Genomic DNA, 24768 nt, shown 5'->3' with positions numbered 1-24768 from the left:
GCATTTCTGTTGTGGTACCCATTATGCTCCCTGTAACAACTGGATAGTGCAGTTACGAGGTTAGATGAGGTGGGAAAAAGCAGGTTAAATGATCTGATACCTGCTCTCTGGGCTCTAATTTTATTCCCAAAGCAGTTCCTGACATCACACCTTCATAAGCAGAATTACTAACTTTAGGTTTTCTCCTCAAGAGATGCATGAAGCTAAATGTAAGAAATTAACTTGCTGAAAGTGGTATATAAATCTTAACTAGGTTTTTGTAAGGCTATATTGGTGAACACAGGAAGGTGAAATGACACTGCAGTTGAAGGCTAGGCAGAAGGGTGGTAACTGCTAGGGAGGGTTATGGCCTCGGCAAAGAGCAATTTCAGCAGGGGGAGTAGAGAATTCCCATCAATTCTCAGGATGTGTCCCTTTTAGCCGTGGTGATGGGAAGAGAAGCTGTAGGCACACAGCACTGAAATGCATCCTGATGTCAGCCTTATTTGCAGCAGTGCCAACATGCAGCGTACTGCACAGAGGGGCAGCAAACACCTGCTGAAGTTAGTAGCTACAATAAAAACAGACCTTTTGGTTTGGGGTTGGGTGCTTTTGCTTTTCCTTATATCGGTAGCCTCACAGCAGCTGTTGGAAGCATGACCTGCAGCCTGCCAGTATGTCTTAGGAATGCTCATCCCTTACCTTGTGCACCCTTGCAGACTGCTGCCTTTAAAAGGGCACATGTTCTTGTAGAGGTCTTTGCTCAAAACACCCTGTTAGCTTTAGCCTTTCTCTAATGCAAGCACAGGCTTATAGCCTACTGCTCTTCCTCACCCAAGTGTCCTTGGGTGAAATGCAGGCTAGCAGGTGAAATCCAAATGTTTAACCGAAAAATTGATCTAAAATATTTATTCAGTAATAAGGTTGAACTGCTTTCACTCTCCAATTTAATCAACTATTTTATACCCACTTCAGGCTGCAGGTAATATGCTGAACTGAATATTTTGTACCTTACCTCTTTTGCATTATTCATAGCCTATTGTCTCTGTTCTCATCTTGCAAGATAAATGACCTCTGTTTTCAATAGTTAAGTTAGATTTATTCTTTCTTCAGCTTGTGTAATATTTGAACAATTCCCAGACAGATTTGGAAGATAACTTCTCGAAGACATGAAGTGTAGGATTGCATTGATCTAGCATCCACTGATGCATCAAAATGACAGCATCCATTTGAGGGGAAAGCAGACCAAGAAGAACTTTGAGAAGTATAACTTGTCACTTCCACACACCATTTTTTTTTTTGTTTTGTTTTTTCTGGCAACATTAGGAAACTAGTTCCTTTTAGTCTTATCCTGATGACTCATATTTTTAATACTATAAGGGTTTGTAATATTGGAAGTTACATGCTATGATTTTTGGCAATAGAACTGTTTTAAGAAGTTTGTCCTTGCAGTTTATCCTGCTTAGCACAGCAGTTGCTTGTCTTCTATGCAATGCGTATGCCCTATGCATATGCTTGGGGCTGTTACCCCAAGGAGTGCCACGTATAGAGGTTAAACCTACAGCATGTAGAATAGAATACATAAATATCGGAGGGTTTAAGTAAGTAGTGGTGTCCTGGCAGTATATCCAGTGTGTACAGTGGATAGTAGGATTGCTAAGGGTGAATGAGGAGATTGGGGGATTAAAACAAGAGCTGGTAGCACTAAGAATTTATCCTTTATATGATTTATATAAAATGGAAGTTTATTTTTCAGGGAGCAGGACAGAAATAAAAATGGTGATTTGAAGCTGGTTAGCACATTTTGACCTGTGTATTTTCTGCTTTGAGTTGGACAATCTAGTTGAGCTTGGTGTCTGATAAATCCTTCTCAAGGAAGAATAAAGCTTATTGACTGAAGGAAGAATGCTTTCTATGTGCAGGTACATGGAAAAATCACTTGCTTTTTACCTGAATTGCCTCTTTGGGGCCTTTCCTACATGAAACCTTTCATTTGAAAGTATTTAATGAGTAGTTTAAGTGCTGTGCAAACAAATGGCTGTAAAGAGTAAGGCAGTGAAGGCTTGAGAAGTGACACAGCTAGTTTACACTCATTAGTTAGTTTAAATAGGAAAAAAATTGCTTTCAATTTGGAGATCACACTTGGGTGGCTTCTTATTCAGGAGGATAGAGTGTGTGTGCATTCACGTGTGTGCCTCTGTTGAACTCCTTTGCAGTGTCTATTCTATTATTTCTCCGTTTTTGGCAAGTTGTTGAAAATAGTTCTGTGATGAATTGAATTGTTGGTGTATATCACAAAGCAGTGATCTCATGGATAAACTTGCTTAGAAAGTACTGTCTCACCAAATAGCAGATTTAGCCAAACATTGAAATACTTCAGGTTTTTTCTTGTCTCTGTGCCAAAATATTTTAGCTGCGTTAAATATCCTTGGATATCTTTGTATGAGCCAGTGATAACTTTATATATCCATGAGCCAAGAAGCTAATGAAGGGTGCACAGTTCAGTAAAATATCTTTCTCAGCCTTGCAGCTGTAAGGAAGCAGATGTGGAAGTTTCCCTGGGTTGTAATAAAGAGCAATGCACAGTTGAATGACAGGAGGCAAGGACACCTGAAGAGGGTGAATGTTATGAAAGCTTGTTTCACCACCACACTGTGCCCAGTACTGGGGTTTGGCAATTTGCTGTGGCATGTGCTGAGCTGATAACAGCACAGTCCAGTCCAATTAACTGGAAAGGGACAGTGGAAGAAGGTATTGGTTCCCTTCCTCAGGCAAATGTGACTTGCACTTATGAAATGTTCAAATAATGTATGGCTGTTACCTGGGAAGAGGAGAAGCTTAACATTTAATAAAGCTACTGGTAAGGCTGTCAGAGGACACATCTCTTGGTGACATGTTAAATACACCTGAAATGAGGTATGTGAAATGTCACATAACTGTTTGCAGTGCCATATAGGAGCAGGTTTCAAGTTTGTACCTGACATTCAGTAACTGATAACATTTTGGTTTTGATCTTTGCCTCATAATTCATACTACTGATCATGGTTTAGTGGATCTGCTTCCTTGTGCTTGCTGCACCACCATGAATTTGCTCCTGGAGAACTGCAGCTGAGCCACTATTTCTGATGTAGCAGTATGAAAAATTCTGTTTTATTCTCCCAGCAGCTTTGAAACAAACACACAAGCAAATTCCCCCAAACCCAAAATGAAGTATCTGAGCCTTTTGCTTCAAAGCAACATAGTATTTCTGCATATATAAACACCCCCTTTCCTCTTTTATTGTCTTTCTGTTCCAGGAATGTGGAGTTTGTTTTCCCTATGCAATGTGGTTTGAGCTCTTATGTTGTTCTGTAAACTGATGAATGGCAGAAGCATGTTCCACTCACATTTTAAGCCAAAACTGGTGGTCTTTGACAAAACTACATACATTTTCACTTTGATGCAAACCCTGTAACTGTTGACCAGTCATGCCATTATACAGAGAAAACTTTAGCTTTTTTTATTTCTTCCTGTTTGTAAGGAGTGCATGAAGTGCTTATTTTAGTAGGGTATGTATAGTATATGGTGTCATGAACTGTGTTTTGAAGAGGCTGAGATCAGAACTGTGGTGGGAGAAACTGGTAAACAGGGCAAGGGCAGCCTCTCTTGTACATGGTAAGTGCTAGATGACTGGTGACAGCTGATGAAACAGCTGCAAATGTAATGTATGAGGTTGCCTAATATGTGACATAGCCCAACTGTGTGTCAATTCTTGTATTTTAGGTTTGCTCTGAAAACATATTAATAATAAATCCAGATGACTGTGCTTTATTAGCCAAGTTCAAGCTGTGATGACTGTCTGCCTTTCAAAGATGATTAGGTTGTTGGGTTTAAGGATTCAGTCGGGGTTCTGTGATGTAGTGCTCCCTAAAGATCTTTGCTTTCAGCTTGCTTTGGCTACAGGGAGCTCATGGAAGTGTGCAGGTTGACAACAGAGCTGGTGCTTGTAGTAACTGACTCTCTTCTACTGTGAAGAACCTGACAGACACATGGGTCTTTGAAGATGCTTGTTGCTGTTTTATTTTGCACAGAAATGGTTTGCTGATCTGAAAGTCTAGTTACCCCCCACTTTATGTTGGTTACTAGTGTGCCTTTATCCAGAACTGCAGTATGACTACAGCTTCAGACACCTTCTTGTGTGCCAGGTGTGGATGTCTCTGGATTCTAATGAAGCCCTTGCTGCTTGGTTCAAAAAAAAATTAAAAAAAAATAAAAAATAAATAAATAAATAAAAAATTACAATCTGAAATTCGTATCAACTGGTTGAATAAAATCTCCTTGCATCAGTTGCTCACTATGTGGAGTAAATTGAATGGTGTCCCCCTTATGAGATGTGTGTGTGGGGAAACTAGAGTACAAATGCACTGGTTCAGAGAAATAGGTGTATAGTAAATGGTTATCTCTCTCATCTTTAGGTTTTTTGGTTTTGGTGTATTAATGTTTTTAATGCTTTGAGGTTACCTAAAGCTCCAAAGTTTTCTTTCATAGCTTAAAAAGAAATATCTCTGGTCTTTCAGCTTGCAGAGGGTTCTACAGATTTGTTCATGTGTTAACGGTATGGACAGTTTGTGAGCTGCTCTAATAGCACTGTCCTTGCTAGCTTGTGGATTTGTTATTCATTTTGTTTTCCTTGGTAGCCATTAAAGCTTCTACCAGATGGTGGCTGCAGAAATGATGGTGGCAGAAACTTGAAACACTACCACTCTTGCAAACTGTTATTTTAACTACACAAATAATATGTGCTGTTGGCAACAGTTCTAAAACAAGCCAGCTGACTTTGCATGCTTTCTCCTATTCATGCGGTCTGTTCCATGGCTGTAGCAGTCACTTCTGAGATGGTCACAGTGACATCTACAGAGATGCTCCAATCCCCCACCCTGTGGAGCGGTAGGGCCTGTACTTGGCTGACATGTTGAGGCAAAATAGCTGCTGCAATGTTCAGTACAGTGCTGATAGTCTGCGTTGTATTTTAAGGTCGGGAAAGAAGACCTGGAATTTAGTTTGGTTCCCCAGCTGTGCTATATTGGCTCCTTCTCCAGGTGTGGGATGTAACTTTTGCTATTGTGGCAAAAAGGGGGTGTGTGTGGGGAAGGATTCTCAGGATTGGCTCACAAGAGAACTTGGAGTGTGGTGGTTGGTTTGGTGTTTTGGGTTGGTTTTGGGGGGGGGTGTGTGTTTCTTTTTTTTTTTTTTTTTTTTCTTTTGTTTCAGTGGGTAAAACAGTATATTTTGATACTTTAGTGATTTCTGTTATGTGAGAGTCCTTTTAAACAACATGGAACATCTTTTGGTCTCTGTATCAGACTCCTCTTGTTCCCAGGTGCTGCAGCACATTGGAAAGGAAAGGAAAAGGTGCCAGTCACCCAAATGGCTGTTGTGAAATGTACCTTCTGTGAAGAGCAAGCACTGACACTAGTTTAAAGCTTCCATTATCTCAACCTTCGCTACAGGCAAGATCTTTGCTTTTTCTTATTGTCCCCAAGAACTAGACAAAGCCACTTACTGCAGAGAAGGCAGCTAACCTGTGACACTTGGCTGTTTGAGTGAACTGATGTTTCTAGCTCTTCACGTGGCCCACTGTTAAAAACAAGCTTCATGTCACTCTGGCAGTTGGTAAAGACGAAAGATGGTCAGCCCTGCTGTACGGATGCTGTGCAGATGTGCATGTTCCGGTGTATGTGTTTGTGTAGCTTTAGTTTCCACTGTCAGTCAAGATCTTCACAGGCCCATCTTTCTTTGAAAGGGAGGTCTGCATTCTGCTCCTGCTGCATATCATCAGACTCGGGTTGCAACCTAGCTTGTGAGAGTCAAACCAAACAACTAGGTGAAACTTTATGTAGGACAGAATAGGCATGAATTTTGAGGAAGCTCAGATGAGCAAATAGGATCTGACTGAAAAAAGATGCAGCTCAAATAACACTATTTCAGGTGCTTTAATCATGGGCTGGTCTATAAAACATATGCTGTTGTGGTTGTAAATCCACTGCTGCACAATGTTCAGAGAGAAGGGGTGGAGGAAGTGAGTTGCTGAAGCAGTTGCTAAGCAGGTAGCTGGCAAAGCCAGTAGCTGTGGCTGCTGCTGCAGAAGGCCTTGGTGTCACAGACTTCCAAAACGGTTCCCCTGTGCAAATTTTTGGACAGCAGGTTTTCCTAGAAGGGGAAAACCAGCTGTTTTGAACTAGGCTGTTTATGATTCCTTGATGCTCTGACAATCCATTTGGGCACAAAGACTTGTTAAATGATTTCTTACTGTTATTCTTTAGTACTTATTTTGGGATTCTTGAAGGAATCACCAGATGGAATAGGTGGAAAAACACTTCCTTCATAGAACTTAGTTAGCTGTCATGTGGTTGAAATAAGCTTCTTGCTACACACTGTACTGCCTAACTTTGTGTTGTATTTGGAAGCAGACTAATTCAAATAATGTGAGGCACAGGAGCCTTTTTCAGGTAGCAGCGTATGACTGAATTTTCTGTATTTTCTGTATTTTCTCCTGTGATAAACATTTAAAGCAGCATTTCAAACTCAGAGCTTATGGGCTCTAATACCCTTTGCTCCTAGAACATGTCACAGTAAGTCTCAGACCTCAGGCTTATAAAAATAAAGTAGAAAGGATCTTTGTACAGTCTAGAGTACAGAAAATATATGCTCTTCTACTTTGCTGTTACAGCTTATATGTACAGTAGTGCTGCTGAAGTTGCCCAGTGGTGATTCCAATATCTAGCTGTTCTGTCCTTCACAAGTGACCTTGGATGCAGGATGCCAAGCAGATTGGATTAAAATTATGGTTTCTTGTCTTGCCTCTGTTGTTAATGGTAAAGGGTATATGATTCCTCAAGCAGTGCTTTAACAGCTGTAGTTGTATGCCTATACAATTTAAGGATCAGTGGTGGTTGTTTCTCTGGAGTCATGTATCATTTCCTCCCCCCCTCCCCAAACTGAGTGTTGCTCTATCAGATGGAAAAAGTACCGTATATTAGCTAATGATTTGCTTAATAGCGCAGTTTAAGCACCAGTGCAATCAATCTAGTGACAGAGTTAAAATTATCTCCTAATTACATTGAGAATCAAAGAAGTCCTGCCTCATGGGGGGAGGAGGGAAGCAGGGAAAGAGATTGCATTTAAATGCAATTCTAGGAAGATTTGGGGCATAAAAGGAAGTTCAAGTCACCTCACTAATTGTGAGCTTGACACTTGTGTGAGTTACTTTTAGTCAGATCAGAATGAGTATTTTAAGCCTCTTGCTGGCCTGAAAATAGTGTGGGAAAGCTCATTGAAATCTCTTTTGAGCTATCCAGGCTTTCTTTCTGTTTATCTTTCAAACTTCCTTTTATACAAAGTCCATGAGTACTTGTTGTTCTTGCCTAGAAATAAGCCACCACCTAAACAGGCAAGTGTCAAGAGGTGTTTGATTCTTCTGTGCAATTATTTTAAATGGGGGGGTAGGGGTACATCTGTCCAGTCTTGCAATCTCCCAGTACCCCAGAGGAAACAAGGTGGGACCTCAACAGAACTGCAGGGGCTTGTTTGTGACTTGGTAGTGTTGAAATGGCTGTGAAAGATATGACCACAAGGGCTGAGGCAGCTAATACCGACTTCCTGGTATTAGCTGGGCCCATAATGCCAATGACACTTGTAATGCAGATCAGTGAAGTAACAGCACCACAGTGTGAAGCTGAGGTGCCTTTGCATGCTCATGGTTCAGCCAGCAGGGATGAGGAGTCCTGTAATGTCTTGCTGTGATTTCTGGGAGGGATTGTGGGTTTAAATATCATAGGACAGCTGCCTCTGTTTAGGGAAGTTACATACAGATCTGACACTTGGGTAAGAAGAGTGATTTTTACGGGGGTGCTTTTCTAGAGATCTTGTTTCTTTGGTGGAACCAGGTATTTAATCTTCCTTAGGCAAGACTTTCTGTCTGGAAGATGCAGAATTCCAAACCAGGAGCTTCAAATTAGCTGAGTTAAGAATAATAAATATGTGTGGGAGAACTTCCTCTCCCAGAAGTCGTCTCTGCAATTGCAATGTGATTTCCTACAAACTTGTGAATGGGTTTTCTCATCAGCTGCCAAAAGCAGAAGGGTGGTGGTTTTCCAGTGGTCTTGGAAATATTATTTCTGAAATTTTCAGTGGTCTGGAGGATGGAGGTTTTGGCAAGCCTTTGGTAATCCAAAGAGTCATAGTGCCAAACTCATTTAATTTAGTACTCTAAATTTAAACCTGTCATCCCATTCCACAATAGGCAAGGAGAACAGCAGTTATTACTGATCAGATTTACTACTGTGTAGTGTTGGTCTGCCAAACTTGCTTTTGTAGTTAAATAATGTGTACATAACAAATTGCACCTTCCATGAGATACAGAACAGGTCTTGCTTGGAAATGTTTCCAAGGACCACAAACAGGCTACATTCCAGCCTATAAAACTCTTACTGTATCTCTTTATTATGAGTCTTCCTTGGTTTCTGATGTGGAAAAGTAATTTGTCGTAAGAGAATGGTATGCTAGTCACCTACCACCCATGCATGATTTCACAAATTGTATTGAAACTCTTGCAATGGTAACACATTTTTGATTTTTTTCCAGGATCATAGTTATGTTCTTAAATTACAGGAGCACAATGTAGAATGAGACTTTTGCCTTTTTAATTAGTCTCAAAATACTTATGTACACTGTGCCCACTATGAGAAAGGGCAAGGTAAATGGATTTTTGTTTGCTCTACAACCTCCTTACTGATAATAGCACAAGGTTACTCCAAATGCCACTGCAGAAGTCACACTTGTCTGGACAAACCATGTCACCTTGTCACCTGTGTGGGATGGACGCTGGCTGAGTGGGTTTGCTGTGTTTTCATGTTCCTCAAAAAGTACTGTTTGCAGTTGGTGCAGTGTCCTGCAGCAAGGCGTTGTACCTGCGTTCCCTCTGTTTTGCTGCTCTATGACCATGCTAGCTACTGCTTTTCAAACCTTTGTGTGTGTTTTTTGTTTGTCATGACTGTTTCCCTCAGAAATTAGTAATCTTTATTTAATGTGCATTTCATGAAATTCCCGGTTTGTGTGTCTCTTATGTGTCTAAAACAGTGGTCTGCTTTCCACTGGTTTATTTTTTTTTTTTTAAACATCTAGAGCTCTCTTATGTAATTGCTTAGTATTTAGCTGACCAGCCGCTTACAGTACTTACAGCTACCTAATTTAATACCTTTTTTAATGCTTCTCAATGGCTAATGTTTTTTCACTGCTGAGAAAGTGCTGAGAAAGCAGAAACTTCGCATGCTACCTGAATTGGTTTGAGAGTGCTGTCAGGGGACTTGGTTGCTGCAAATAGAACCTATTTGGTTGGAAGTGTTTGGGCCTCATACCTGAACTCGTAACTAGTAATGCCTTGCTGCTCTCTATTTTGTCTTAGTAATGAGCTTTGTCTATACTAAACAAATAAAACTAAACCAAAACCCCAAAAGACCAGTAGAACAAAAACCAAACCAAACACCCTAAAGAAACAAACCCACAGAACTCCAAAACAAATAAACAAAAGACATGTGAAAAGAGGAACCTGCTTTCCATGTCTCTAGAGAATATTTCTGGACATGTAATCTTTTAGCAGATACAGTTGGAAATCATCATGGCTAGCAGCTGTGACAGCTAATTGTGGTTCACTTAGAAAAACTTGTTCTGATCCAGTTCAGCTGTTATCGAAATAGTGTAAGCAGACAGGGATGAATGAAGCTGCTTGTAATGGAGTCCTAACCCTGAATCAGTCTTTTACTTTTGGATCTTCTAAGTTTGTTGGTATCTATTTTGGAGATGATTGCAAGCTGTGCCTTGGTGCAAGCACAAGACTGCAGAACTGTGATCCTAGCAGATTTCACAAGCTTTGATAACATGGCAGAGTCTTACCAGTATGTGAGCTGTTGAAATGTGGTCTCTCCATTGTTTGCTCACTCAATATAGCTAAACCTAAGATTACAGCAAGATGTGGATGGAAACTCCAAGCTGCTTTAAGATGACAGCATCTTAAAGTGGAAAGTGGCCTTAGGACTTCAACTTCTCTCATTTCAGGAATGACCCAAACTGGTCCTGGTGAAGGTCTCAAATTATTTGGAGTTTTTAGTCTGTTCTCGCTAGTACGTGTGAAGTCCCTATAATGCAAATAGCAGAACCAGTGAAAGTGTAACGTGTCTCCAGTGCTGTAGCTGTTCTGTAACAACTTGCGTGCAGTTGCCTGGGTGGTGGTAAAGGGAAGGGTTTTGGCTCTTTGCTGGCTGACACAAAGGAGGGGGTGAAGTTGTCTTAAGGAGGTGTATGTATCTGGGAAATTGAGGGGGCTTTCACCCAAATTCCATTAGCACACATGCATGTGAGGTGGTACAGTTGTGTGGTAGTGGATGGGCTCCCTGTCAGTGCAAAACTTTGCCTACAGAGGGGAAGGAACCTGGGGTTCAAGGTTGAAAGAACTTTAATAGTTAACATTGTATCAAAGAAAAAGTCTTGCAGGCCTATTTACTGCAGTGAAAAAGTATTAAAAAGGTTCTTGGAAAGAAAGTATGGAGAGTATCCTACTCTGAATGAGCTGAGCCAGCCTCCTTGCTTGGATCAAAAGCATGTTTTGAGTGTTGCCTGTCCCTTTGTGTTTCTCTAAGGAGGCTTTTTCGCTCTGTTTCATGTGTATATTTAATTTTCCTGAGAAGAATGATTCAATTTTCGTTAACTAGCTGAGGCTGTCAGTGAAAATACCAACTGTAAAGGTGTGTCTGACAGGTTATGTAATTCAGAGCCAAATTACAAATTGTTGTCTTCTAGGCCACTGAACACCTATCACAATATATTAAATCCAGTTTAATTGATTTGGAAAAGCTTTAAGGAAGTGACTTAGCCAAATACCTCCCATTATTTTCCACTCCAAATCCACCTCTCCCAGGATTATCTCTTTTCCCAAGGCCAGTAATTCTAAAACTGTCTTAGAGAAATGGTAATTTTTCTACTGGTTTGTTTCCAAGACTTCTCAGTGTCTTAACATGAATTAAGCTGCAGTGTTCATATTGGAAAGAAGTGTGAACTGCCCTTAGCATGCATATCTGAGTGGTTTATGGGTTGTGGTGGGGCAAGTAGTACAAATTGGCTTTTCAGGGCTGGCTGCTGAAAACTGATTTATGTTTTATTCTTTGCATGAAGCTATAACAGGTTCTGTGGGGAAAAAAATTAGATGGTTAGAGATATAAACACAGTAACTTGTATTCTGGATTTTAAAATAAAAAATACACTTTCACTGAAACAATCTGGAAATGTTCAATTAAAATCCTACTAAAACAATCCTTGTAATCCACATGATATAGAATTAGTAGAAAACAGTATTTTTAAATCAAAACCCAAACTGGAACCAAATGTTTGGTACTGCCTTATGTAATGCTCCCCTATGATCTCAGTTTATCACATATACTGGCAGTTAATATTGAAAATGTGTAGGGAAAATTTTGGTCTGATTTTCTTTTAGATTCTTTAGTGATTTAACTTAGATGCACTGCATTACTCATATAAACTGAAGGTGTGTTTGTGTATAGCACATGTGTCCATCAGCCCAGTTTCAACTGGTTGCCCTAAGATGGAGGAGGGATGTTCAGGGAGTGACAAAATTGATCAGTGCTGATGAAGGCCTGGCCATGGGCTCTGTGGTGGCACCTCACAGGGAGAGGCAGCCCTTCATTAGGGTATTCAGCCTCTTGTCCTGCTGTGCTCAGCCTGAAGGAGTGATGGCCATGACTGAGCTTGCTCTAAGAACGGCACTGGCTGTCAGATGAAATTATCTATTTCAAAGGATTTAATGTTATTAGCTTTCCTCAAACTTTGTTTAGCTGTTAGTGCCTCTGTTACGCTTTCATGCATTTAAGAATAATTATGTTGTTCAGTTTTGTAGCAACAATAATTCTCTACAGGAGAAGCTGAAATTAATAGTTTTGAGCTAGTGAGTGCTATAGAAGATGCTGTTACAGTTATTTCCTTTATCAATGGTCAATTAAATAGAGCCCTTTTGATTGCTGGGTCTCTGCCTTATCTTCCCAGAGATGACTGATGATGAAGTGGGCAGTACAGGAACTGGAGCTCCAGCCAGACCTGCTGCTGCCAAGATTGAGAAATGGGGTTTTGGGTAACTGTCCCACAGATGACAAATGTTAGCCTTCTCTAGAGGAGCAGGACCAGATTGGCTCTTTTGTGCGTTTCCTAGCCAGGGTGGAACTGTAGCACAACAGTGTTGAAGAACTTCAGAAATATTGCCAAGTTTGTGTTTCTGAAACCATGCACAGAATGCTACAGGGTACCATATGGCTCTTCCTTGTACTGTACAGAAGGGGTCAACCTCAGTTTCCCGTCTCCTTTCACAAACAGGCCAGGTGAGATGAGCTGAGGAAAGCTGAACTGAGAAATCTTCAGAGCTGTTATTTAACATGCTATTTAAACATCAGGCTCAAAATAAGTATGATTGTGTTCTTACTGCACTTCATTAGTATGTCAGTAAAGATCTGCTGCTATAGTACTGCCTTTCACTTGTGTTTTTCTGAGTTGCCTTCTCTAGGCGTTTAACCTATGGCACACAGTAGGTGAGCACTGCACCTTTTCTTCTCTAAGGGTGGGTGTGAGAGGCTGTCCACTGAAGTAGTCAGGTACAAGGTACATCGTTAACTAGAGGACATTAAACATTAACATTATAGGGATATTAAGTTTGTTTATAAGTTTCCGTGATCTGTGGTCTGACAGCACAATGAAACAGTGCTCTTTAATGGCTTTAAAATATTGGAATTTTTTCCATTTTCTTTGGTGGCTGTCATATGATGATAACTTGCCAGGAAACATAAGAGATTTAGAAGCCAGAGTTGCACAGTGACAGTCCTTATGGCAGATAGCATATCTAGGGGAAAAATGTGCTTCCATTCTGATTCTGAACTTCCAGAGTTCAAATGGAAGAATTTTTCAGGGCTTAAGGTGTCCTGGGTTCAGCAGTAGCAGTCATTTTTTAATCCTTCTTAGTAGCTGGTGCAGTGCTGTGTTTTTGACTTTCGGCCTGGGAACAGAGCTGATAACACCAATGTTTAGCCTGACCAAGGACTTTGTGAGTCTTGTGCTCTGCCAGGGAGGAGGGGAAGGAGGGACAGGACACCTGACCCAAACTAGCCAAAGAGGTATTCCATACCACAGCACATCATGCCCAGGGTAGAACTGAGAGTTCCAGGAAGGGCTGGAACGCTGCTGGGTGGCGAGTGAGGTATTGGTATCGGTCTGTGAGTGGTGAGGTAGCGGTTGGTGAGCGGTTGTATTCTCTTCCCTTGTTATTTCCTTTATCATTATTATTATTGGTGGCAGCAGTAGTGATTTGTGTTATACCTTAGTTACTGGACTGTTCTTATCTCAACCCGCGGGAGTTGCATTCTTTCAATTCTCCTCCCCGTCCTTCCAGGAGGGGGAAGAAAGGGTGGGGAGGGATGTAAACTGCCTGGTTCTAATTTACGGCCTGGGCTTAAGCCACAACAAATGGTAAGATGTGTGTGGGACTAGCAAAAAGTCTGACTTTCACTGTATTAAACACGCTTGATGGTGAAGTGATGCAAACAATGTGAAAAGGAAAGAAGCATGTCAAGTTAATGTTCTATGCTTTGGTATTTCTTACAGAAGAAACTTGGCCAAAGTTAGTTGGCCCATAGATGTTTGCAGCCATCTATCAAACCTATGTGTTTTGTCTTAGGACCTGAGCATATGAATGTGAGAGTGTCTGTAAAACTTACCTGCCACTTCTGGGCAATAAGCAAACTCCCCAACTAAGTATTCATAAAGTATTCAGTCCTAAACCTAATTCAGTCTCCAGATTTACCCTGTGAGGCTCATAATCCAGCGGAAGGAACTACTACTTGTCTTTAATGCTTGGACTGACATGATATGACTTTGAGTGCAAAAGAACTGCCTTTTGCTATCCAAGGCACTTCTTAGCGTGTACTTATGTTTCTGCTTCACCAGTTCCCTTTTTGGAAAAACCCAGGTAAGGCTAGATAGAGAGATGAGATTTTTTTAAATTTTTGTTTATATATATTTTTATTTCTTTGATGCTCTTTCCTGCTGAAAAATGAGCAGGGGATTGATGTTGTAGGACTTGCCAGGTACTGGGATGTACTGGGCTACTGTGGCTGCAGAATGCTGTAGCTCTGAACTTCAGTGTGTGCAGCTTCTCCAAAGCTGTAGATACACTGGTGCTGATGCTGAAGCCTGCAAGAGCCTGCCGTGTCTTTTAAAGACCTGAAAGCAAGGTTCCCTCATTTCTGAGTTGATTTCCCTGGAAAATGAGTGCAAGTTGGCTGCTCCCCAGCACACACAAAGGCAGAAGGAATTTCCTTGCTCTTGTGGAGATCTCGCTTCATAATTCTTTCATTCTTGGTGTTGTAAGTGCCAGGGATGTGTCAGTGAGCTGCTGTTTGCTCACCAGGAAGCACTTTATACGTTATGGAAGCAAGGTGGGAGAAGGGGGGTAAGGGCTCTTATAAACTGTCTGTAACAAAGACAAAATTAATTGCCTAATGGGGTTGAAAAGTACTAGAGGAAGAAAAGTGAACAATAAAGCAACAGTAAGCTGCTCTGGAGGAATGCTGTGGGGAATCCGTTCTATTCCTTCTCTCTGGCTATATGGTTTTCAGCTGTGAGTGGCTGAGGAAGACAAAATCATGAACCCTGAAGTCAGTGGCATCAGAACTCACTAAATTCTTCAAGATGCTTTTTAAACAAGAATTGGTTGGACCCTTTTATTTGAGAAGAGAAGGTACAGTACAGGAAGGTTCAAGAGTAATGAATGTGGAAATTGGGAAAAGGAGTTCAGCTCTGCCTTGTCTTTGTCTCAGGTTTCAAAGCTGATACAGATTTAAATGTACCATGGTACTTTGGTTTGTACATCAAACCTTCAGAATGCAAGGGAATTTAAATTCTCAGCATTTTTTTTTTTCGCCTGGTAACCATGAGGGCTGTGTTAAAGAAATGGAATTTGAACTGTTCTACCTCCAGTAAAGTAAAAATATTTTCACAATGAAACTGTGATCTGGCATCACAAACTGCAAGGGAGATGTTTCAGCCCTGCTCTGGTTTGCCTGAAAGAGGATTGTGTGAAGTTTGGATGAAAGAGAGAGTATGGTGGTCTGGTGTACCGTAGTTATAATCTGTTTCAAGTAACGTAGGAATAGTGTAATTCTCTTAAGTTGTTGACATCAGCAATACCCTTAAGAACATAGACTGAGAAAAAATTTTGGGTTGTTTTTTGTGGGGGGAGGGACGTGGGGTGAGGAGTGTCATGGAATGATGTGGATGGTGACAGGGAGAACACTTGTTAAAAGCAGTAGAGACTGCTTGACCAATATGCTTATCATGTCTGTTAAACTTCTTCCCTTTCATTTTCTTCTCTTCCCTCTCTTGCCCTGAAGAGGCTCTATCAAAGCTATCAAAAGCAGTGATGTTCCTGTTACAAGACTCATCTTACAGCATTACAGCAGCAGTAATGCCTGGGAGAAAGGTGCAATGAAGAACAAGGAGCAATTTCTTCATGCATTAATTTTTTTTTTTTTTCCCCTCTTCCTTTTTCTGCAAAGAATATATCTCCTTCCTCCTGCCCCCACCTTGTCCTGGACACTGTGGATTACCTGTTTAAGGCAGATGGACAAAGGAAGTAGGATGAGAAAGGAATATTTATAGCTCACCTCCTGTTTATGTTCCTTTCCTAGCAGATGTGATGAAGCTCTGTACTAATGCTGAGAAAATTCAGGCAGAAATAAGTGTAGCAAACAAAGACCATTTGCTGACGTGTAGGTCGAACAAAGTGCTTCCAAATGCAAAGATTAACACTTCCTACGTTTTACTGGCGTTGCCTTTTTTGTGTCCATCTCCTCAGCCTGATTTTAAAACAAAAAAAAAAAGGAAAAACTGAAGAGGAATAACACTGCAGTTCAGATGGGTTCTTGTTTTTTTTGACCTTCATCTGCAGAAACACTGCCCTATGGATGCAGCAGGTGTGAAATGTTCTTTTTGGGACAAAAGCTGTGCTCTCAAGTGGGATGTGAGCAAAGACATACTGACAAAGAGAAAGAGATGGTTTCCAGACAGTGGGATTTAATTGGGCAAGTGCGCAGGTCCTGGGAAACAAGCCATGTGGTTTAAAAGCCAGCAGTTTGGGCTTGTTGGAAATTGGGTGGAAAATTGTGTCCAGAGGCATTGGGGCTCTTCTGCCTTCACTGCAGGTGTGTTGCAGAAGCACAGCTCCAAGGTACGAAGGCTTTCCCTGCCATGCTTTCCCTTGTGGCCAAATATTTGGGATTTTTGCATGCCAGTTTGCTGCAGGGCAGCAAAGTGATGTGGTGTGAGTGCTACCTTTGCAAGAGGAAGTGCTGCTTTATTGCATACCAGGCTCTCAAACAGAAGCACAGGGTGTGCCTTGAAGGAAATACTTAACATAATATTTACTACGTAAATGTATCCAGAGACTGTAGCAGAAAGCCACCACACAGGGCTGTTGAACAAATCCCTGGTAATGCTGGGCTCAATTGCAGAGGAAAATTGAGATTTTTTGTTGTTGTTGTTGAAAGGGATATTCTGGAAGGGCCAGGGTGTCCAGATGTTTCAAAGGAACAGAGGTAGTGAAGAAGGGGATGAAAGATGCTACACTAGCCCATTTTTCCCTCTTTGGAGGTTTCTAAGGAAGACTGGGAGGATGCTGAAGAAGGCATCTGAAATTAGCAGGACTGTGCCTGGACACTAGCAGCAGGATCCTTCTTTGCTGGTACTGTGGACATAAGGGCTGCTGTCAGATCTTCTTTGTCCCCTTGCTGTCCTCAGGCCCACATGAAGCACTGCTGTAGGCATCCTTCATGTTGAAGGGCTGAAAAGATCCTGTCTGTGCTCAGAGCCCTGCATTGGTTCATATGTAGCTGATATTATTTGTAAGCCTTGCTTTATTAGTTGCTGTATGGGATGCCCAGGGGTTGAGGAGTCTATGAGAACAAGCTGGGGCTGCCTCAGGCCTGTTTAGGGCAGGTTCTGGTTGCGAGGCACAGCTCAGCCCCACTGACGGTGCATTGGGGAATCTGAGGTAAGAGAAGGGAAAAATGCTGGGAAAATGAGAGGAATGAGGAAAAACAGTGTGAGGAACAGCCCTGCAAACACTGGGGTGGGAGAAGAAAGCTCCAGGTGCCAGGGAAGAGACACCCCTGCTGCCTGTGCTCCAGCACGAGGTCCTCCATGAGCTGCGGCGTGGATGTTTCCAGAAGGAAACATCCATTGCCCTGCACCCCTCAAGCAGGGGGAAGGAGTTGACAGTGAGGGTGAGAGCGGGGCTCTGGAAGAAGGGGTGAGGTGAGGCAAAGGTGTTTATTTCTGTCTGGTTTGTGCTATTATCTACTTTAATTGGCAGTAAATCAGCTTTCCCCTAGTTGTGACAGTGATTGGTGAGTGATCTCCCTGCCTTTACCCTGACCCATGAGCTTTTCCATCTTGCATCCTCTGGTCCTGCTGAGGAGAGAAGTGAGAGGGCAGCTGGATGGGCAGCTGGCCACAGTCAATCCACCACTGTTACATGTACTTAAATCCAGTATGAGGTTATATACTGGTGCAAAAATATTAGCTGTTTTGGTAAGTTACACATAGAACTTGGACTGCAGTTTCTGGACAGAGCATGGTTCTGCTCTGTATCTCTGGTGTGAGGGGAAAGCAAAATCGGAGCACAAAAGGGGACCTGATGACTTCCGTGAAAGTACTGTTTCGGAGACCAAAATGTAACAGACTGAGCAGAGGAGCAGGAGTGGAAGCCCTGAGGTGAAGAAAAATTGATAAATGGAGCTCTTTGGCACTTTTGAGTTGGGTTGTTTGGGTTATTGTGATTGCTCAGGGAAGCTTGCAGCAACTTTTGTCACTAAGATGCTGGCCAGGAGGTTTTAGGATAGCAACCATCAGAGCCAGGAAAGACGCATAGATTTTCATGTTGTGAAAGTCAGGATAGAGAGGAAAATAGCTGTTGCTTGTAGGAAAAGGTGAGCTGCTTCATGGTAGCCTCATTTAATGGCAGGCCTTCATAAACTGTAAAATAGATGTTGTCACTAGCACTTGCAAATATATCTTGTAAAGATTTCACTCAGGGTAAGCAATTTTTACACAGCAAATGCTGCATTTTCCACAAAAGCTCTGTGGCTTTTGCTGTACCCCAGGTAACGAGTTAACAGCATGTTTTGCTTGTTTTTCCACATTAAGATATCCACCTTTTCTGTGCTTGGGGGGTTTAGATTTTTTTTTCTTCTTTTTCTAGACAACTTCATTCCTGATTTTAAGTAGTGATTGGAGAAGTGGTACCCCAAAGTCGTTACTGTTCTATCATTGATAATTACATAAAATGCAGAATCTGAGCTCTGCCAGATTGCTCCCTCTTTTCCCATCAGAGAGCAATCACTGATAGCTAAAAGGCTGGGTTTTTTTCCACTAGGGCTTTGATTAACTTTGTCAACCATGTAGAATGGGATAACAGCATCTCTATAGGCCCTAATGTAGCTATATTTTCTTTTAGATTGTCCAATAAAGACCTTGACAAGACTGGAGGAAGTGTTAGTTTTTAACAAAGGACTGGGATTTTATTGGGGTTTTTTTCTCCTGCTCCCTTAATCATTCTGGGAGTGAAGCTGCTGCATAACTAGGAGCCTCTTAAAATGCATCTTGCTGCAGATAAGACAGGAAACACTAAGGATCGAATGGATGTGAAAAGTGAATTCCTGCATATGTTCTCTTGAGACCCAGAAAGTTTTTCTGGTGCTTAAAGCTTCTGATTTCAGTGGTCTGGCTTTGGTGCTTTTCACCCTGCAAGTGCCATTTATTTTGGAAGTGATGGACAAGTCTGTCTCACTGAAACCTGTGTGGATGTAGTTATTCCACGCTTCATTGCTGAAGTGGTGAGCTGTCGACTGTTTGCAGGCAAATGATTGTGATTGGCAAAGCTTGAAGACGAGTTCTTGTCCTCTGCCCCACACTGCTTCTGTCCTGAGCTTCATTTCTGCATAAAGCTGTTAGATTGCAGATATTGTATGTTCAGATATTTCTCTTCATCTCAGTTTTAAAATAGCTACCACCCTTCAAGTGATTGATACCTTAAGCCTTCCCTAACTTTCAATGGCAGAAGATGGCATTTAGGTCTCTGCTGAGTTAGTTTGTTCCTTTTTTTTTCTTTTCCTAACCAGTAGAGACTCTTTCCTTAGATAAGAAATTTCTAACAGCAGCTTGTATCTCAAGGTGCAGTTTGAACCACAGGAGCTGCCAGATACTTACAATTTAACCAGTGTTTTTTCCTGTAAAATGTAGTGGCAGCATACTGCTGTGGGGTTAATGAAACAAGCTTGCTTCAAACCTGAATTGAGGTGAAAGAATTGTCAAAAAGGTTAAATCCTGGGGATGCCTCAGCTTCTTGATGAGCCACCCAACATGCCTTGGTTTTTAACTAGTTTTGACTTTTCCCTTGTTCTTGCTTGTATTGTATGAGGGCAGGAGACTTCTGGAGCTATTTTATACCTGTCAAGTGCTCATGGTCTTCAGGTAAAGTCTTTGAGGATGTTAGCTGATAATACCTTTCAGTTATGTAGCTCTTTTGCAATGGGGTAACGCTGGGTTCAGTGGGTTTTAGGATTTTCTGGAAACTGCCACTGAATTTTTAGGCTGCTGTGGAAATCTGGTAGAAAGGCAGGCTCTTGATGTGCAGTATTTCAGAAGTAAATGATTAATGCCAAGTGAAAGGGAAGAGTAAAGCAGTGAAAAGCACATATCTGAAAGTGCCAGCTCTGCCGTGGGATTGGGTGAAATAAGTATATAAACTGCTTTGTGGTAGCACACTCTGACAGGAGCTTTTGTGTATTGCTGTATAAATTCTGCCCACTTGCAATTGTATGTCGTCTGATGCTATTTTTGGAAGGATAAAAATTGAAGTTGCTGGTTTCAAATAGGAAAAACTAGTCCTTTCCTCCCTCCGTCCCCCCACCCCCACCCAAGCTTCCTATAGAGGCTTCCCCTCTTTAGATAAAATTTGTTCAGAAAATTGGCTTACATGTGGTATGGCTTCTGATCATTGAAGCTTCTGACTTTTTTCATATGTTTGTCCAGGATGAGAGACATTTGTTTTGCTTGGGTGCTTTTCAGTTTTAAGCCTGTTTTTCTTCAGGTGTGTGGAGGTGCTCCTGGTTGCTCAGTAGCAGCACATGGGTGTTTGTCAGTCCGGAAGACTTGCTGTTTTTCACATATCAAAAGGCAAATTTGTTGTTTGGTTCCCAACACATAGTGTTTGGGTTTTTTCAAACTTTACTTTTGACAAAGCATGCAACTTCCACTTAATTTCAGTTACAACAGTTTAATGCCCAGTTCTCTTTTCCTGTAAGCTGCCTATTTGACCTGACTGTAGGAAGCTGAAAATGCAATTGCAGGAAGGAAACCCAAGAATTACTTGACTGATTTTCATTGTCAAGACTTAGTAAAATGGAGTGTAAATACAGCACAAGTGAGGGTGAATTTCTAGAGCTATCAGTGCACTGACCACCTGGGCCATAGGTCCTGCTTTCAAGACACTACTGTAGTTGAAACGCTCCTTGATTTGTATAGCAGGCTTCAGAAGAAAAGTGAAGTGGCAGATAAAGCTATTTTAAGTATTGAAAGCAATGTCAAAAAATATGGAGGTCTGGACAATTTGTCAGGGAAATAATCAACAGCCTGGCTTTTGTTTGCAAACTTCCGTTAGTAATTTGCTTAAAAACCAGGTCCTACCTGTGAGATACCTTTATAGAAATGCAGGTTTAGCAGCTGTATATTAGAGCATAGGAATGCCCATATTGGACAACAACTGTTGAAAACCTGAGTGGTAGTCACCAAAATACATACCACCATAGACAGAGGACAGCTGGTGTTGTGCTTTACTTTTGTTTAAAATTGGTCCCTCTTGTGCTAGAATTGTAACTTCACTGTTGGGGGAGGATTGCAGTGCAGCTCAGCATCACAATTTTTTGTTTTCATCTTGAACAATTTGTTCTTCTATGAACAGGCATATTTACTACTTGTAGCTTGTAGAGTCTGGCTTTCTGCTAAAGACAAAAAAACCCCACACTTCAGCACTGAAACCAGCCTTAAAAGAAAGAACCTAAGAGAATCCTCAACTAACATCCCTACCCCTCCCCTGCTGTTATGCTAAAACATTTTTTTTTAACCTTTTAACAACTGATGCTTTTGTGACTTCTGTTTTCCGTATCTGTGTAGTAATACAAACTAATTTCTTAAACTGATTAACTCAATGTGGCTTTAAAAATGCGTTTTACCTTAAAGGAAAGGAAAAAAAAGAAAATCACAGCTGTTCCGTTATAGATTCTCACGCAAAACTATGTGCGTTGAGAGTGAGGTGTGTGGAGGTGAACTTGGCTAAAGGGGGAAACCCCACCGGGTGACAGATGGTGAGAGAAGAGGCTGTTCTTGACAGGCGCTTCTGGTTTACGGTTACCCCTGCGGCGGATGGGAGGAAATGCCCAGCGCAGGCACTGGGGCAGGTGATGGAGGGAGGGGGGGGACAGGAGGTGGCACTGGGGTGTGATTCCGCCAGACGAGCGGCCCTGAACATTTGTCCTTTTTGCTGTGCTTGTATTTTCTAGGAGCATCAGAGGCTTTCTCCTTGGCAGAGTGTGAGAGTGGTCTATTGCAGTACAGTAGTGCCCTCTGATGGTGAGTATTGACACGGAGAAACTCTTTGCTCGCGTTAGCCTTTACTAACTTAAATGGTATTCCCTGACCTCTTTTCTGATGGACGCTTTTTTGGCTTGGAGGTAATCCAGTTTTGAACTAAGGAAATATCAGAGAACGAAGTCAAGAAAAATTAAGGAAATTGACAACATTTCCAATAACTGTTATGACAAATCTGGATAGGCTTCATGAAGAAAGATGTAGTTGCATGTAACTGTCCAAATATATTTTGTGTTTTCCTGACGTGGCTGTGAGGTCTGTGTGATGTTTATCTTTCAGGCTACTGTCTGCCCTGTTAACTTCATTTATGTAATGAAAGTGCAGTTCATACTAGCTACTTGCCCAGACAGTTGAAAGCACTATTTGCTGCAGTAAGTTGTAAAGCTATGACAATTACGTTCCTTTACTTAAACTCTGGGACAGCTCAGACATTAAGCTTTTTTGATAAAGGTTTTCATAACATATAGCAAAAGAATGCACTGGTGGAACTTAAAAATATCAGTATATCCCAATGCAAAGAGGAAACAAGCAGTTTTGAGATCACTGCCTGCTTAACATCTGCATGCTGTGCACAAAGGGTAGAGCGTTTATGCTGACTGACACAATCAGTTAGTGAATCCTGTCCCCATTAAGGCTTGTTAATGAAGTCTGAAAGCTAATAAATTAAAGGGTTTCAGCACAACTGCTTACCCTGCCAGGATAGTGTGTGCAAACATAGAGTACGTGACTGCTGTGGAGAACTCAAAATAAACACCTGAACACTTAAATAGGTAGAAGTGTAGAGGAAGCATGTAGGGTTGAGAAGATAATTTGTGCAGCTAGTTGCCTGATTTGATTTTACCTCTCTTCACATTGTGCTTGAATACTTGTTATTTCTTCCATTAACTTTCCCTTTACCAGTAGTAAATGTTTAACCCTGACTTCTTCGGCTTCAAAGGTTTTTTACTGTACTTTGTTTTGGCCTACCATATTGCTTAAGTTATTCCTATGTAAGAACGGAAATCTTTAAAAAATACTAATAACCTATGACTGGTGCACGTATGGTTGAGTCAAACCTTTGTGGTGTTTGGATGAAATTCATATCTTAAAGGAACCTCACACTTTATATAGTGTATAAAGCTTTGGAAATCCTCCATGATCTTATTTAGCAGTATCCCTGGCCAGGTTGTATGTCTGTAAATGTAAGTGAAATACACACAAATTAGTTTTTTTTCTTGCCCTATGCATTTAAATACTAGCTTAAAATGTAATCAGTGAAGATTAGCTAAAATGTTAGCTCTATAATTAGTGAAATGCCAAAACGCTTTGCCCACTTAGTAACCTGTAGTTGCCCTCATGCAGGCAATCCACAGGGCTATCGGAGCAGATGAGAGTGAGGCAGAAGGCCATATCACATTGTCTTGTTTAATAGCTTGTAATGAAGCTTGCTGTTGCTGGCTGTTAATTTGTGTTATTGACATGTCCTTCAGATTTTTTCTTTGCCTCTGAGCTCTTTCCTCTCTAATGTAGGAAAAATCTGACCAGACATTATTTGTGCGGGAGGATCAAACTGGAATTATGGACTTTCCCTACTGGTGAATTAGGCTAGAAAATGGCTTCTACAAGCCTTTTATAAGGAAAACATAAACCAGCTGTAATTCCAGACTTACTGAGCTTGTCTTCCGAAGAGAAATAATTTGGTCTGTCACATTTCACTGAAGCTGGAAATCCTAGAGAAGGGTTTTGTGTGTGCTACCAATGCTGGTGGTTCTTGGTGCAGTTTGACCTATTGCATTTGTCGCTGTGGTCTCCATCTGATCTGTGGAGGGTTAGCATGTGGCAGGCCTGGTGCTCATAAGCCCTTGCTTCTAAAGCTGGCACTCCTGCAGCTGTGCTTTTTGGGAATACACCAAAAAGTGTGTATCCCCAATAGAAGAGATAATGCTTGCATTATCTCTTCTGCTCTACAATAAATTGGCTTCACTGCCTGTATGATCAAGGTAGCTTTTTTAATACAGAATGTTTTCTGTGTCCTGTAATAATGTAAGCAGCCCATAAGTTAATGTTGTATATGCGTCTTGCAAAACCAATGAATTCAATACTTAGGTGGTTACTTTAAGCTTCTAAACATGTTGATCATTCCTTCTGAGACTGCTATCACAAATGTTGCTAATCTTAATCTATTTCTTAAGTCTTTTGCTCAAATATTTGAGTGAAAAAATTCAAAAATCTGATAGCTGGCGTCATAACAGCTGCTGATAAGGAGCTTGAAAGTACATGTAACTGTCCAAATAAATTGGCAGCTTGCTTGACTTTTTTAGTAAATATCTGACTGTTGTCTCTGAATTTTAAACTTTGAAACACTAAAGCTGCTAAAATCCTTTCAAGTGTCCGAATCTTGAGAATAGGCATTTAGGCTCACAAATATTGGGGTCTCTCAGGATGTTTCAGTCATCTGAGATGTACATACTTGGTCACTTCCACCCAGTCTTTAACAATGACATGAAGACCTCTTTGTCAGCACTAGATAGCAATCCCCTGGAAGAAGGGAAAAAGCCTTTGTAGGCTTGATTCAATTCAACAAGATATATGACAGCAAATTCAAAAGTTTGAGTGAACTGTTCTGGCTTTGTAAAAGTGTGCTTGGTGCACCATTCCCCAACATACATGGGCTTCTCTTTTCAGAAAGGCATGTCTTCCCAGGACTTGTCCTAATACACGAATGATCCTGTAATAAGTTCATAATCTGGCAGCAAATCACTGAATGGGGAGGTATAAAGGCTGTTGGTGGCAGAACTTTCTGAACAATGGCATACTGAAAAATAGTTCCCTTTGGTAGTTAAAATGACATATTTTTTTTCTATTTCTACTTGTGTTGACTTTTTTGACCAACTGATTTTGTTGTGAGCTGCTTAAATTTACTTGGCATTTCAATACATGAGTTAGACAAGTAGACTGTGTGGTCATGTAGTTGGCCAAAGCTACCGCAGGTGAGAATAGTAAGCCAGATGCACAGTT

The 24768-nt window shown here is 41.2% G+C and overlaps 1 protein-coding gene across 1 annotated transcript in view; it reads left to right on the top strand.

Moving 5' to 3' along the window:
* The window catches only part of MCU (mitochondrial calcium uniporter), an 89047-nt gene that overhangs the window by 53507 nt on the left and 10772 nt on the right, over window positions 1-24768 (top strand). The window contains exon 2 of the mRNA XM_080621919.1: window positions 21684-21753. Within this exon, the coding sequence (XP_080478045.1) occupies window positions 21684-21753 (70 nt within the window). The remainder of the gene's footprint in view (window positions 1-21683; window positions 21754-24768) is intronic.

This window comes from Psittacula echo (genome assembly GCF_963264785.1).
Source record: "Psittacula echo genome assembly, chromosome: 6".
In the NCBI taxonomy this organism is placed as follows: Eukaryota; Metazoa; Chordata; class Aves; order Psittaciformes; family Psittacidae; genus Psittacula; species Psittacula echo.
The sequence above is the reverse complement of the archived record's forward strand: the minus strand, read 5'-3'. Positions and strand labels throughout refer to the sequence as shown.